Here is a 16,027-nt window from a genome sequence, read left to right on the forward strand (position 1 = left end):
ACTCAAGAAAAAAATAAAGAAATAAAAATGTGAGTGGGTCATAGGAAAGGAGGCTATATAGGAAGTGGGAGTGAAGAAGCTGAGTTGTTAAAAGAGAATTACTCTATGCAAAGAAAGTGAAAAGGAGAGATGATATGTGGGTGGACTAAATAGTGACATAGGAGCTATATGATCTGTTCTCATATGTTATTGCCCTAAAGAGGCCCATAGTCAAATCCTACAAATTAACAAACTAGCATCCTAATAAACTTTCACTGCCTACCCTAAAACCAAACACCCTCACTCCTTGCCTTCTTCTTCTTCTCCTTTCCTGCTCGACGGATTTCTTCTTCTTCTTCTTTAATCGTTTCTGGGTATAGTAAGTTTTTGTGGGTTGTTCTTGTTGAAGGGTTTCATCGTGGACAACGAGTATGATAAACTTATCAGGCGCCTGAACCCGCCCAGGTACTCTTCTTTCTCGTAATGGGTTTTCTCTCTTTTGTCTATTAATGGAACGGGTTTTCATTTCAATCTTGAATTTGCTTTTGGGTCTTCTATATCATCTGTTGAGGTTTCTCCAATTTTCTTGGTCTTGTTGACTTCTTGGAGTAATGTCAGTAATGCAAAACAGAGGTGGGGTTTGCTTCCTTTTGCAATTCATTTACTCGGAATGAACTGAATGAACTCATGATTTATAAGTTTTGTGGCTGTTTCTTCCTTGAATAATTCTCCTCTTTAAACCTCTCTGTTTTGCTTCAGAATGTAATTTCTTGTTCTGATTTGTTTTATTCATTCTGTTGTGTCCCTGCTGCAGGGTTGTGATTGACAATAGCGCTTTTCATGCCTAGCCAAGGCATCTCTAGGCATAGGCCCTCTAGGCTTCTCTAGGCTCAGGCTTCTCATGTCTAGGCTTCTTCTCTAGGCACTCTTAGGCCCCTCTAGTGCCTCCCTCCTAGGCTCAGGCTTAGGCCCTCCTAGGCTCTTCTAAGCTCAGACTTCTCATGCCTAAGCTTCTTCTCTAGATTCTCAAACTCAACCTATCTCGATGAATCTACCCATAACAAGAACTATAATAGATTCTTTTTCATAATTTTCACTAGTTAAACACAATTTTTTTAAAGGTTTAAAAGAAACAATATACCAAATTTATATACGTCGCAATGAGTAGAAGTTTTAGGGGTAATAGTTGAGTATATAACAACATTTTTAAAGAATTATTAATATAGCAAAGTCTATCAATAATAGACTCTATCGTTGATAGACTCGTATTAGTTATATAGTGATAGACTCCAAGAATTTATCCAAATTTTGCCATGCTTGTAATCGTTTGTGCATTATGCTATGTTTGCTAAACTTTTAGCCATAATTGTTATACAATTCCATGAATTTTATTATTTCTTTAAAAGAAAAGAAAAGGGGAAAAAACAAGGTAATAATTTGACAAATTTGATGCTTGAAGACGGAATTCAGCTTCAGCCCATTAGCTTGGTTCTTCGTCTCGGCTGAACCGATGCCATGGCGAGCTTTGTTTCTGTTTCTAAGTTGTTCATTGGTCGGAACTCAACCCCACAATCAAATCTAGCTGCACCCCACTCATTCAGGTATTCAAACCCCCACATCCCTTTCATTTCCTTTCTCTTATTTTGCGAATTCAAGCCATTGTTTCATTTCCCTATCACTTTTATATTGGCGTTTGTAGTTCAAATTTACGAAGAACCAATGCTCTCACTGTGAAATCCGATTACTCTTGCTTTGAAGTGAGTAATGAGTTACAATCTCTCAACTCGTTCCTTTCTTGGATTTATTGTCATTTAAAATCTATCTCTCTTGTTGTTCTAAATTAAATCTAATGTTTCTAGCATAGGGTTCTTTTCCTTCCTTGTTGCCCTAATTGAGATTGACCCATTTCATACCGTTACAATTTCTGCAGTTTGGTGGATTGTGGATGTTATTGTGAAACTTGATTTGACTACTGAGTCCTTTTTTTTTTTTTTTTTTTTAATTCTTAAGGTTAGGGATTTAAGCTATCGGCCTCCAGGGACAGAGCATTCTCTTCTCAATGCAGTTAATTTTTCCCTTCGAGAGAAAAGGTTCAATTTGCTTTTAGTGACTTGCTTGACTAAAACTAATTAAAAATATTTTTCAAATTTACCATGATGTTTGAGTATATGACTAAAACTTCTTTTGAAAATTCTATAAACATTTAATCATCACTCTTCTTAAAAGTTATCTCATGGTCTCTAATGATGAGTATGGATAGGAAACTAGTTTTAGAAGTTGATGATTGAATGAGTTTTCTTTCTGAAGCCTAAAGTTTTCTTGAGTTCTAATAATTGTATAAAGCAGTTCAGCCTGGCTAACTTGAATCAGATATTCAAGGCAGTACTTGTGAAAGACTTATCTGCTCTCTCTTATAGTAATAAAGGATGTTTCATCACATATTTCTAATTTGGACTTCTTCCCTAAGATTTCTTTCGGTTTAATTAATGCACACATATACCTCATTATCCTTCTCACATTACTTTTGATTTATGCAGTTTTGGGTTAATTTTTGGACAGAGTGGAAGTGGGAAAACTACTTTATTGCAGGTTAAGCTATTTTCTTTGAATTTTAAATGTATTAGGCTTTCCCTTACTTCTCTCATGGTCTCTTTTATCTACTTGTATGTTGATTTATTGTTTATAAGGTAGTCAATCTTTCTTCCTGGTCTCGTTCAGCTTCTTGCAGGTCTGAACAAACCAACTTCAGGTTCCATTTATGTCCAAAAGTATGATAAAGATGGCAAACCATGTCAGTCTTCTCAGCCATTAACCCCTGAGAGAGTTGGCATTGTCTTTCAATTTCCAGAGAGGTAGCGTCCATTTTGGTTAGCCTTGACAGGACTAATATTTTGAAACAAGTTTAGAAAATCGTTGATATATGATTATAAGAAGCATTGCAACCGCCAGGCTGCTTTAACCTCATAGAGTTAGTGTGGTCTTTCTTTTTCTTACATATCACCTCATTTTCCTGCTATATATCTTCATTTCTTTTGACGGGAAACACTTGTATTAATGAACAAAGTATATGCAAGAAGGACTATGTTTCCAACCTGAAAGATTGGAACAGAGGAGCTTATTGAAAAACTCTAGAGGCAAAATACAAAACTTGTTGAGGAGGAAGTCATCTAGACACATTAATCCAATCCTGAATTTCTTCTGCTCCTTACATTTCTCCCAATAAATCTTTTTGTTCTGTTCCCTTACTATTTTTTCAAGAAAAGCAAAAACCGCTAAAATGGATTTGGACTGAAGGATACTTAGTTTAGAATTAAATATTGGACTTTAGTAAACAAAGGAAATGGATGTAATCCTTTTTCAAGCATAAAGCTCCTTTAACTTTGTGCTTTGGAGCTTCTCTCACAAGTTTCTTTCAAGCTTGCAATACCCAAGTGATCAATTTCTTCTGAAGCCTTCTCACAGTAAATAACTTAAGTGGATTAAAAGTCGTATTTGGGTTGGTTTTGGTTATGTTAACCTTCTTATGACCTGGTGGCCAGATGAACAGTGGGATCATATATGATTTTTTGGTTTTCCAAATCAGCTGATGTTTTTCCCCCTGATAAGGATCTGTCTTGAGCAAAGAACTAAAGAAGAATTTTCCTAGAAGGAAAGAATATTGTGGAGGTTCATGAATTTAACATTTATCAATCAACTTCATAATTCTTTAATCTTCTCAACATGTTCAATATTTTATATATACACCGACTGTTGTCAAATTCTAAAATTTATTAGTTTTTGTGTACGTTGTCATGAAACCCAAATAACTAGAATAAAATTGGAAGGTAAAAGGATAAAGGAGTACAATAACTCTCCAAGTATTTGAGATACTTAGAAGTTAAAACTTCTCTCTCGAGTGAGAATACGCTGCCTAAACCCACTTTAACAATTGCCTATTTTCATCTTCTCTTACTCCCTCTATTTTATCCAACTCCTTGACTTATGGTAATCCTGCGGGCTGTCACCAGTATATTCAATTTTCCGTATGATTGAAAGGCACAGTTCTGTCCTAATTCTCAATCTTATTCATCATTATTAGCTTATACTATGATACTTGAGAAGTAGCTGAAAATATTCTTTTGCTGAAGCTAGGTACTTTATAACAGACAGTGTGCTTGATGAAGTCACATTTGGCTGGCCACGGAAAAAGAGTGATTTTCGTTTGAAAGAGAACCTTTCCTTGAGACTTCAAAGAGCAATTAATTGGGTACTTTTGATCTTTTCTCACCAACAGTTGTTTACATGTTTTTATTGCTTTTTTTTTTTTTTAATTATTATTACCACGATGGATTTCTTTATTCCTTTCTGTCGATGACTAGGTGGGATTAAATGGCATAGCCTTGGACAAAGATCCTTACTCTCTAAGTGGTGGCTACAAGCGCCGTCTTGCCTTGGCAATCCAATTGGTAAGCCTAAATAACAAAATGATCTCATGTGAGCACCTTCAATTTGTTAAGAAAAGGTAAAGACAAGTTTGAATGAACTTAGGGCATTTATCGATCAGGAACAGAATTTGAGTACAAAATTTTAACTGCAATTGTGCCTTTTATTTTTGGTTTAACCTAATAACATTTTAAAGTTAGATGAGTGGAATAATCAATTATTTATGAAAAGTACAGTCCACTCCACAATATTAGGGGTAGTTGGGGTATTACTATAATTAATGACTACATATAATATCTATATCTCACGTGGAGAAAAATATTAATACTATTCTTCTTTTATCTGATTCTAATTCCAAAATATTTAGTTAAAACATAATTCATTGTTTTATTTGTACCTTTCAAAATGCTTTTGTACCTGCATTCTTATACATTGAATAAATCACATTTCTTGCAGGTGGAGATCCCAGATCTATTAATACTGGATGAGCCTCTAGCTGGCCTTGGTATGAGATCGATTTTACGATCCTTATAAACATAATAATATTGTCTCTAAAGTAAAGAAGTTGAATGCATCACAAACTTGGGGATTCATAAAATTGGAAATTCAACGAAGGAAATTTTGGATCATTTGATTCACGTATTTCTGTTGACTTGATCACACTTTTATCATTGAAATTCCAGGAATTTAAGGTCACGGCCTTTAGTATGTCATAATCAGAAGGCTAGAAGGAATATCTTCCACTTCAAGTTGTTTTTTGTTATTCAAACTTCGGTTCATTTGTCCTTGGCTTTACATTATTTTAACAATAATATCTCTGAACAAATGGTTTTTTGGAAGAATTTTGCTATTGTTTTTGTAAGGACTGGTTCATATCGCTTGGTAATATTAGCATATGATGCTTTTTGAAACGTAGGATGAAATTTTGGCCTATGCTTTTGGTTTATGCCCTTTCATTCTTATATGATAGATTGGAAGGCTCGTACTGATGTGGTGAAGCTTTTAAAGAATCTAAAGAAAGACTTAACTGTACTCGTCGTCAGCCATGATCTCAAGTTAGTCTGCTTTTTCACTCCCTCTTCCAGCTTTGCTATAACTATTAGTTCAATTGGTGGATTTCTTTTCCCAAAAAGAAGGATCAATTCTTTATTTACACGGTTAGTTTTAATAGATTTAGTAGAGAGAAAAAATGACAATTTCATCCTCTGATGATATATTGATGTTATTTTGGAATCATATATTTAAAATTCTATATAGAGCCTTAGTTCAACTTGGCCATAGGCATGTTTTCTAGCTGATGGGCATTTTTTTTGTTAAATTTTTTTATGACAATCATAATGTTGATGTAGCTTCAAAAAATAATCTAGAAAATATCCTCCCCTCAGTAGTTTGCCATGATGTTGTATCCATATTCCAAATGGTTGCAAGTAACTCTGGAATTTAAAATTTGTCAAGAGTCAAGTTTATTGCACCAAACCTAATGCAACTACAGCTCATTGCTTCTATCAAACCAACATCTGGTAAAAGACAATTAATATTGTCATTCTTTTGCTTCTTAGTTTAACCTTCTTTTTTTTTTTTTTTTTTTATTTCATTTGATTGAGATTTTCATGTTCAGTGTCCATTCCCTGTAATTTTGTGTGCCTTTCAGAGAGTTCGCTGGCTTAGTTGACTATTCATGGAGAATGGAAATGGGCGGTGTTCTTCGAGAAGAACCTCTGCGTATTTAATTTGTAACTTCTAACTATGCGTTAATGCTGTGAGTACTAGTTCCTGCTGCTACTACTTTATTCTTCTATTTTTGTTCATAAAAGCATGCCACAATCTGTAAACCGAACTTGTGTTGGCAGTTTTTTAAAAAGCCCTCCTGAGGGTACGCTCAAGGCGCAGGTCCGGCTCCTCGCCTTTTCACAAGCTTTTTGTGAAGTCCCGAGGCTCAAAGCCTTGGGCCTTAGGGCTTTTTCATTATTTTTCAAAAATAGTAATAATTAGAACTTTTCCTTCCTTCTTAACTAAAAACTTCAAATTTACTAAGTCTAAATGCAATTTCTTTTTATGTTTAGGGTCTTTTTTTCTTTTTTCCATATTTCCATTTCAACTATACTTTCTCTTCTTAATATAGTATCTTTATATATAGTACACCTCAAAAAAAAAAATTTTTTTTGCACCTTACGCTTAAGCTCCAAAAGACTATTGCACTTCATTGCGCCTCGAGTTTTAAAAAACAGTGTGTGTAGGTATGGATTCGCCCTATTTTGGTGATATATTTTGTTTGCTTTAAATTTTCAGCATGGCATCCAGTGTGCACAAGTACAGTTTTATTCTTGCTTTTGCAAGTCACTACATCAACTCAAGGATCGAAACTGGTAACCCAACCATTTTGAATTTTTGAATCTTTGTAAATTCAATAATAGTATCAAAAATTGAAGTACATTGTGCAGAAACAATTTTGGACTGAAGTCCCTTTCCAAATCTCCAAATGACTAAACATTGTCATTACATATCTGTAACCTCTTCAAACGAGTTGTAATGTAGAGAAGCTCGAGTTTGTTGGACTTGATTTCGTTCGATATTGACATTTGATATTATAACCGTTTCATCTTAGATACAATATTAAAAGGAGTTAGTTGTTTTGGAAATTTAGGATTTTGGCTTCACCTGATTTCTGGAAATCCTTTTGCAAATGATGGAACTTGAAGGCGTCATCCCACTAAATAAATTGGTTTATTTTCCAAAAATTTAGTGTGAAAAGAATAATATGATTCATGTATGTATTATATTTTTGCTTTTAAAGGGGTCCTTCCACTATAATTTGTATTGATTCAATTTCCATTTATTCTTTGCCAAGTGGCTTAAGATTCTGCAACCAAACATTCTTTTCTAAGTAATATTCCCAGCGGCTGATTCTATACCTGTGGATGGAAAAATAATAAATAATAAATAAAGTTATTTTTTGAATTTTTTTGAATTTCTATTAAAAAGAATCATCCATCATGAACATTTTGGAAATTTCATTTCATGAACTAAACTTATTTTTCATTATTTATAGAAAATCAAATATAATTCATTCTATTTTCCAAAATTTGCAAAGTATTTTTTAAGTTCTAAATAGATGCATTTACTGATTTTTCATCATTGCCCACTCAAAATTTGTTTATGATATGAACAATTAGGGACATCAAATTATTATTCATATTTCATCTAATAATCTTGATGTAATTTTATTGTTTTCTAATTTTGATGCAATAAGTAGGGGTATTCTTGTATTTTATGGGAATTATGATCTAGCCTTACTGTTTCTTCTTCTTTTTTTTTTTTTTCACTTGTTTTTTAGGACCTTAGGGTGTCATTGGAAGGCTATCTAAAGCTTCGTCATTGGTTGATTTTGATAGATTAGGGTGAATGAATTTTAGCATTTATACTTTTTTTCTTCCATACAAAGCTTCTTAATTCTTTTACAATTAATTTTTCAGAGTTGCACGTCAAGAACATTCGAATTTTTTAAAATAAAAAAAAAATCTCAAGAGCTTTGGCGCAAGATAATCAATGTCTAACATAATCTTTAGAGTTAAAATTGAATCGATTGGGAATTTTAGCGTCTTCAAATTGGGGGTTCACATACTAAAAAAAAGTTCCTAATTTTAATTCATTAAAATTTTCAAATCATGATGGGTGTTTTAGAATTTAAGAGTTCTATGAGATAAAAGATGAGAATCCAAACTTGGATATTAATTTTTAAGAACTTAGAAATCATTTGGCCCATTCAAGAATCTCTCACCTAAGAGGCCATATTATTGTATCCTATGACCTATTATTCTAAATTCTTCCCTAAAAGCATGTGCAAGCTTTTTTTTTCACCTTTTGGCCTCTTAATTTAAATGTCAACTATACTTGGTTGAAAAACAATGAAGTTTAGAGCTTTTTTTTTTTGCAATCCTTTTCCTCTTTAGGTTGCCAAAACTTTTAGCTCCTACACTTTCTGATAAAAAGTAACCAAAATTATAATATATAACATTTTAATTATAATAATCAAAGGTGGGAATATAGCACCATATGGTAAAAGACAATAGAATATCAATTTAAAATAGATCTTTAAAGTACGATACGCCGTTCAAACTTGTACCGTATTGAAATTGAAAAGAAAAATATGAAAAATAAATATATTTCTCAAAGAGTTTCTTACCCTTAAGAGATGATAAAAGACATATTTTTTTAAAAAATAACGTACTTTTAATAAAATATTTTAATATGAGGTGTGAAATTAACTATTTTTTTGAGTTCATGGGAGCCGAGGGATTGATGACATGTATGTTAATGAGTTGAGCATGCTCACATTAGTTCCATATGTAAGGGTTATTCCTAGGATATGCATACATATTTATATGACCAAATATCGAGTGGTGAAGAAAAAAGAATAATATTAATAGTGTAGAGATAATCGAATGTCTTTTTATTATTCTTTCAACATATACGCTTCAATGGTGCTCATTTTTCCTATCAATTTGTAAAAGGAATGTTCCTTTTTATATAGATAGCTTTCAAACACAACTCCAATCATTACCAACCAATACTTGTATTCACCAAAAATTCTTACCCCCCAAAAAAAAAATTAAGAGAGAAGTAAATGTTTTAACTATCAGATGAATATGAATGAATGTCAAATTTCAAGAACAAAAGCAAGTTTTTAACGGCTACTTTTTTTAGTTTTCAAAATATGACTTGATTTTTAAACCATTAGTGAAATGTAGATAACAAAAAAAAAAAATTGAAGGTGGTTATAGGTTTAATTTTCAAAAACAAAATATTTATCAAACGAGGCCTTAGTCCTTATACTATGTAACAATTTAGTTTTTATACTTCAAATTTATAACGATTTAATCGTTATTGTAGAAATAGTATTAAGATTTATGAGATTTCTTGTGTAAATAAACCAATAAACTAATTAGAGACTCGATATTTTTTATAAAATATAAAGTTTATATCATAAAATAGTAAAAATTGACATCAAATTTTGATGATTTTTTTACATTAAGGATTAAATTGTTTCATAGTAAAATTCTAGACTAAATTAATAAAAGTCTAGATATTAAATTTTTATTTTTATTAAATTTTAGAGACTAAAAATATTTTTAACATAAAATAAAAGAGACCTCTTTAAATATAAAAAATATTTAAAAATATTTACATTCTAAAAAAAAAGAGGTGTAAATTGAGAATGTTAAATATTAAAAATATCTTTGAAAAAGGTGTAATTAGCTTCGAACGGTCTCTTTCACGTCATTGTCACAGTTTCCAGCTCACACCCTTTCGGGTCGGGTCCCACATTGCTGCTTTAATTCCGAACCGGTGTTAGAATTTTCTAATTGGTACACGTCAACACCAGACAGCTCGGATTTCGGAGATATTCCCATCATCTTGTAGCCACGTGTCACATAATCAGAATCGTGGGTTCATTCTCATGTTGTGTGTCTCGTCCACACCCGATTACTACTTCCTCTTTTTGGTTACTTATTTGGATTCTCTGCCCACAGAATCCAAAAAAGTTTAATAAGTCAACCTTTTTAATTGATATAGATTCTCTTTTTTAGAAATTTGAGAATTAGTGTAATTTTAGTTTTTCCATTTTAGATATTTAAAGCTTAAGTTTTATTTTATTTTGATGAACAAAGTTTTCTTTAAAAAATCATTTTAAAATATGTGAACTTTTACCATTAATATAGTTTGAAATAAATTTAAAAATTTAGATAAAAGTATGTGAACTTTCTCAAATTTGATGTCCCATTTCTCATCAGACAAGAATTTAAATCCTAGAGTATTTAATATTTTAATCTTTTAATTTTCAATTCAAATGTAAGATACATGTCAAAAATCAAATCTATATTTTCTTCTTTAAAAGAAAAAATGAAAACTATATTTTAAATCTTTAATATATTAATTACAAGAGAAAAATTTCTTGTCTTCTTCCCTTCCTTCTCAAAGTTGTTAAAATATGGATAACATCATATGATTTCTTCTTTCAACAAATATCTTTGAAAATATAAATATTATGGTAGTCGAATAAAATATACTTTTTCTTTTCTCTTTTTAACGAAACTAGTTCCTTTTTTTTTAATTTTTTAATTTTGAATTTCCTTTACCATAAAACAATAAAAATAAAAGGAAAAAAATGAAAACATCTATAAAAAGTTGAGTACTTGTATCAATTTAAACTTTAAACTTTTCAATTTAAGTTTAAAACCTTGAAACTTTTATAAGCGTATCAATTTACATCCTTCGATTTCAAAAGAAAATAAAAAAAAAAATACACACTCCAATTGCATTCCATTTAAAAAAATCTCGTGTGAAACTTATAACTATATCAATTTGAACCTCTGAACTTTCATAAATAAATCAATTTAAGACTCTTAGATAAAATTTTCTTGAAATTGTCCATACATTTACTTAATCCTTCATTTTATAAAATCAACATTTGAAGAAAGTTTACACACGTTTGTGAATTAAGACGTGTATGATTTTCAAAGGTAATCGTAACGATGGATCTAATTAATTGGCTTATAAAGACTTAAAAGTTTTATTAACTCAAATTATAAGTTTCATACAATAATGATCGGACGATATTTGGAGAAGAGTGTAAATTAATACACTTATGAAAGTTCAAAATTTAAAGTAATACCATAATTAGTTTAGAATTTAATTTATATAAACTCCAAAGTTTAATGGTCTAAATTGATATTTTTCAAAAAGCTCTATTTACTTATTTTCCATCTGCATAACTACAAAATAAAAACCAATCTAGTAGTTAAGATGTAAATTTAAAACCTCACTCCATATTTGTAAAGTGACATATTTTATTAAAAAAGAAAAAATAATAATAATAACACTCAATTATTGTAAGGACCTTGTCATTTGATGAGGATTGAGAAAATAATATGTTTGGTGTGTATTGATGAGAACCATAAATATGCGTAATCTCTATGAAATTCTCATTATCCTTATAAGATTATAGTTGATTAAATTGGGTGATGTGAATTTAATTAAAAAGATAGAGGTAATTAATTAGAAACAGCATGTTGGCCACTTGATGAAATTGGAATGATGTGTATGGAAAATTCCAAGGGGGGGGGGAAAATGATAAGGGAGCATATATAATTAAGAGGTGCAAAAACAAAATGCAATACCATGAACTAGAAGTGAGTGTGTAAGAGTCTATCCAAATAATATATATATATATATATATGAAGTTAAAGAAAGTCCACGTTTGTGGGTTATTGACCAATTGCCCTTTGTTTCAAGATAAGGTGCTTACCCACACATAGGATACCCATAATATATGCATATTGCTCATCACCTTCATCTTCATCTTCTTTAATATCAAAACAAAAACAAAATCTTGTTTCTTTCAATCCATTTGAATATCACTTTTTCCTTTTTTATAATCTACGTAATGTGATGGTACCAATTGCTTTTTTTTTTTCCCTACAAAAAGATTTCATTCAACAAAAAAAAAAGATTTCCTAATTCTTCTAGTAGTCTCGTAGTTTATAAACTCCTTGTGGACATATTGTTATTAATAAAATAAGTGTTATTTTATAAGCATTTACTCAATCCAATAAACTAAGATTCGTGGTTATTTAATGTAACTTAAGCATATATGTGAGACATACAAGTAGATCATGCCTTAAGTAATAACCTAAATGGTCTGTAATATAAGAATAAAGGAGGAATACCTTATCCTGGTGACACTACGGATATAACCCGCTTTGTAGATGTTACAAGTATTGCAAAGTGCTATAAATGGTCTGATCCTGACCATTCATATGGAGACATGTGAGTGGGGTATCCCATAAAAAGAGTTTGTATAAGACTGGACCACGAGATGATTAGTCTCTTTATATAACACCATTGATAATTGAGACTTACATTTTACTAGGATGACCATATGTGACATAACCTTAATCCTAAGTGGGTTGGAAACTCATACTCATGAGGGTGGTCTTTTGATTTGTATGGGTGAGAGTGGTCAGATTGCCAACTCAATAAGCCTACCATTTTGAGGATTCGTCTGATTGAGGAGTTGGGAACTCAGCTACAAGACAGAATTCACTCCTTCCCCGAAGCAGGGGTAAGTAGATAAATTGCTCCCTTAAGGGCTGACTCTAGGTCTTGAACATAGTGACCATACCCTTTTTTGGAAGAGAGAACTCGGTCATAGTAGGACTATGACTTATTGTTCATTAGAGGAATCAGTAGTATTTAAGGAGTTAGATGTAACTACAGAAGCAAAGCGGTAAAATGACCCAACTGTACTTATGAGTGATTTGTGAAGGGTCATCACATTGTTGATTGGTTATATCCAATGGATACAACAATATATTTGTAGTGTGAATAGTGCAATTGTCGGTCTTTAGTGGAGTGACCAACAGTTAATGGATGGTGACCTTGTGATTAAAGAGTTTAGTCAGTTATTCATGTTAAGCTACAGGTTCGTCCATAAGGTCCCTTTGGTAGCTCAATGAGTTCAAATTGATAATTAGATTTTGGGTTAGTTTGAAGTGTTAAAATTAACAAGAGGAAGTTTAATTATATGTGATATAATTAAATTAATTCAATTATATGCGATATAATTGATATGATGTATTGGATATATTAATTGGAGGAATTAATATAAATATGATTTATATTAAATATCATATCATAGAAAAGAACTATGGTTTATATGTTTCATATGATGAAATATTAAAACTATAGGTTCTAAATATAATATGATAAGTTGGTTATCATATTTATTTATAATATATCAATTATATGATAATTAATTCTTTTTCTTTAATAATCTATTGAGTGTGAGGTTATTGGAAGTTATGGTTAGTAACTGTGAGATTAAAAGGAAAATTATCTTCCAAAAATTGGATGATCATTCATTTGTGTCGTTTGACAAAAGAAAGGAGTATCGAGTAAAAATGTTTTACTAAACAATAGTGTCTCACAGCCTACACGATTGAGTACGAGTATCGAGTTTACTATATGATAGTTATTCGTTTACTCGTTGCTACACGATCGAGTAGCAAAATCTATACGATAGGCTTCATCTTTCTAAATGATCGAGTATCTAGTCTATACGATAAACTTCATCTATCTCCCACTTACTCGATCGTCTTGTCTTCCTCCTTCATTCATCTATCCAAATCACACAGAGCCCATAACTCTTGGATTCTCACACTGAGAATACCAAGGTAATACTTGTGGTGGTGTTCCTGTTTAGTTTGAGGTTCGAAGATCGAGTTGGACTTGATTGTGACCGAGGTTTCATCAGTTCGTGTTGTTGGCTGTTCTGTTCGTTGTGTTCAGGTATTTCTTTGAACCAGTTGCTGAACAATTGAGGGATACTTGAAGAAAGATTCTTCAAGCATACTCTTTCTCTTGTATATTCTTTTAAGAAGCATGCTTGTAATTTACTTATTATGCATAACCATTTCCGTTAGACTGTAATTGTTGTGTTCTTTCTCAATGGGATTTGGAATGATCCGTTTCCGCTCACTGGATCTTTAAGTTAAGATTTCCTTCAGAGCCTACTGCGCTCTGAAGCTTAAGCTTGTATAAGGAGTGAATAATTTAGCTAAACACTAAAAGATTTAGGGTTGTTTCTCCTCTTGTGAGAGTACTTACTCCTCCTCTTTGGTTTAGAGACTATTTATAAGCCTATACTCTGGCACATGCCCACTACTGCATGTGACGGCAAAAGATGTCAGGGATGTTTATAGTGCTTGAGGTTAATTATTACAAAGTGCCAGTTTGGTGTCGCCTTGTTTATTTTCTGATTGTATACATTTATCGGCTTGGTTGATCGGCTCAAACCTTAAGGTGCGACATTTCCTTTTTGGAGCACACTCTCCCATGCTCTTTTTTCGGTATTCCTTTGAGCTTGGACTCGTCCATATACTTTAGACCTTGCTTTAAACGACCCTCAATATTATTAAAATATGTGCTAGTGCACGTGTGAGATGAGTGATTATTGATGAAATTTGGGAGCATATTTGATAGTATTTTTTGTTTCTTGCCTTGTATTTTATAAAAAGAAAAAAACGAAGGAGGAATTTTCAAAAATAGAAAAATAAAAAAATATATTTACACAAAATAGCAAAATTTAATCTTCTTTAATAGAGGTTGATAGAGGCAGATAGAAGTTTATCAATGTGAAATTAATATAAGTCAATCATTGATACTATGTGATAGACGCCGATAGAAGTCTATCAGTGTCTATCAATGTTTTATTTACTATTTCTGTAAATAGTTTGACATTTTTTCCTTCTGTGAAAATTTTTCAAGAAGAAATTAACTGATAGTTATTATTATTTTTTTTTCATCTCTTATAATTACGACAAAATATAAAGGACAAAATTTATTTTACCTTTATGACCAAATAATGATTTTAAACTATTCATTTTTTTAATGATATAAGAAATGTCATTAAATTCTATTTTATATTTAATAGATGAGTTCAATTCATATTTAAAAAAAGTTTAAAAACTACATTGGTTCTTTTGTTCATTTTGATCCTTATACTTTTAAAATATTTATTTTGGTCCTTATACTTTCAATTTTGGTTCAATTTGATCTCTATACTTTTAAAATATTTACTTAGGTCCTTGTACTTTCATCTTTTATTCATTTTGGTTCATGAACTTTAAAAATGTAACTATTTTGATCCCTTCAAAATGAAGGAAAAATATGAATGGAAGGACCAAAATGGTAACTTTTTGAAAGTACATGGATCAAAATGAACATTTTGAAAATACATAGATCAAAATGAATAAACACTAAATGGAACCAAAAATAGTATTTAAACCTATTTAAAAGTATTGAATATATTAGGGATTTGTTAGGAAAAAAATTAAAATTCAAAATGGAATCTCTTCAAAATTTTAAAGATTTATTAATTATGCAATTTAAAGTTGAGAACTAAATAGACACAAATATTACAACTACATCATTTTAGTTTTTTCAATTATTTATTTATTTATTTATGTATTCGCATTCCATTTTAGTCATGGTACTATCACTTATTCAATGTTAGTCTATAAACTTTTAATAAATCCTACCTTTTTCTTAGTATAATAGGAGGTGAAGAGATTCAAACCATGGACTGCATGGTCGCTAACATATATTGAGCTATGCTTCTTTAACAATAAATCCTATCTTTAGCCCCTATATTTTTAACAAATCTTAAATTTAATCCTTTGAATTTACTATTTATTGAAATTAGTATATGTTTGATAGTGATTTTAAAATTGTTAAAATCACTTTTGTCTATTCAAAATCACTTCGAAAAATGCTTTTAATCACTCACAATTAATTCAATATTTAATTTTATACTTTTAAATGCAATTTATAAATTAATTTTGAATGATTAAAAACATGTTTCAAAACAACTATTAAAATTATAAAAATAATTTAACTATTTTAAATTACTCCCAAATATGCACTTAATAAACCCAAATAATAATAATAATTTTTACAAAAAAAAAAATGTAAAATGTTAATAGAGAATAACAACCAACTAAATTTACATAGATGTTAGTTAGAGATAAGAGGTTGTGGTTCAAACCTCTCCACGAAAATTGAGATT

At 30.8% G+C, this 16,027-nt stretch overlaps 1 protein-coding gene across 3 annotated transcripts; it reads left to right on the top strand.

The window, feature by feature from the left end:
• Positions 1–206: 206 nt before the first annotated feature.
• LOC120076383 (ABC transporter I family member 11, chloroplastic) lies at positions 207–7,310 on the top strand. 3 transcript variants are annotated; one of them, XR_005481539.1, is made up of 13 exons: positions 207–444; positions 1,439–1,580; positions 1,679–1,736; positions 1,990–2,069; positions 2,517–2,568; positions 2,698–2,831; positions 4,111–4,225; positions 4,338–4,424; positions 4,858–4,906; positions 5,372–5,456; positions 6,053–6,160; positions 6,691–6,767; positions 7,046–7,310. XR_005481539.1 is itself a non-coding variant. In XM_039030194.1 (12 exons), the coding sequence occupies exons 2-11, from the start codon at positions 1,495–1,497 to the stop codon at positions 6,129–6,131; spliced, it is 825 nt and encodes a 274-aa protein (XP_038886122.1). In that variant the 5' UTR covers positions 207–444; positions 1,439–1,494; the 3' UTR covers positions 6,132–6,160; positions 6,691–6,969. The 3 variants fall into 3 exon arrangements, 1 of the variants encoding a protein (XP_038886122.1); XR_005481538.1 differs by having other exon boundaries at positions 6,691–6,764; positions 7,082–7,310; XM_039030194.1 differs by lacking the exon at positions 7,046–7,310 and having other exon boundaries at positions 6,691–6,969.
• Positions 7,311–16,027: the final 8,717 nt, after the last annotated feature.

This window comes from Benincasa hispida, chromosome 4 (genome assembly GCF_009727055.1).
Source record: "Benincasa hispida cultivar B227 chromosome 4, ASM972705v1, whole genome shotgun sequence".
Classification (NCBI taxonomy): domain Eukaryota; kingdom Viridiplantae; phylum Streptophyta; class Magnoliopsida; order Cucurbitales; family Cucurbitaceae; genus Benincasa; species Benincasa hispida.

Excerpts from the sequence above, each read along its gene's own strand:
- LOC120076383 (XM_039030194.1), top strand. The coding sequence starts at position 1,495 with ATGGCGAGCTTTGTTTCTGTTTCTAAGTTGTTCATTGGTCGGAACTCA. Across the intron at positions 4,226-4,337 it reads TTCAAAGAGCAATTAATTGG|GTGGGATTAAATGGCATAGC; the intron begins GTACTTTTGATC and ends GTCGATGACTAG. Across the intron at positions 5,457-6,052 it reads GTCGTCAGCCATGATCTCAA|AGAGTTCGCTGGCTTAGTTG; the intron begins GTTAGTCTGCTT and ends TGTGCCTTTCAG.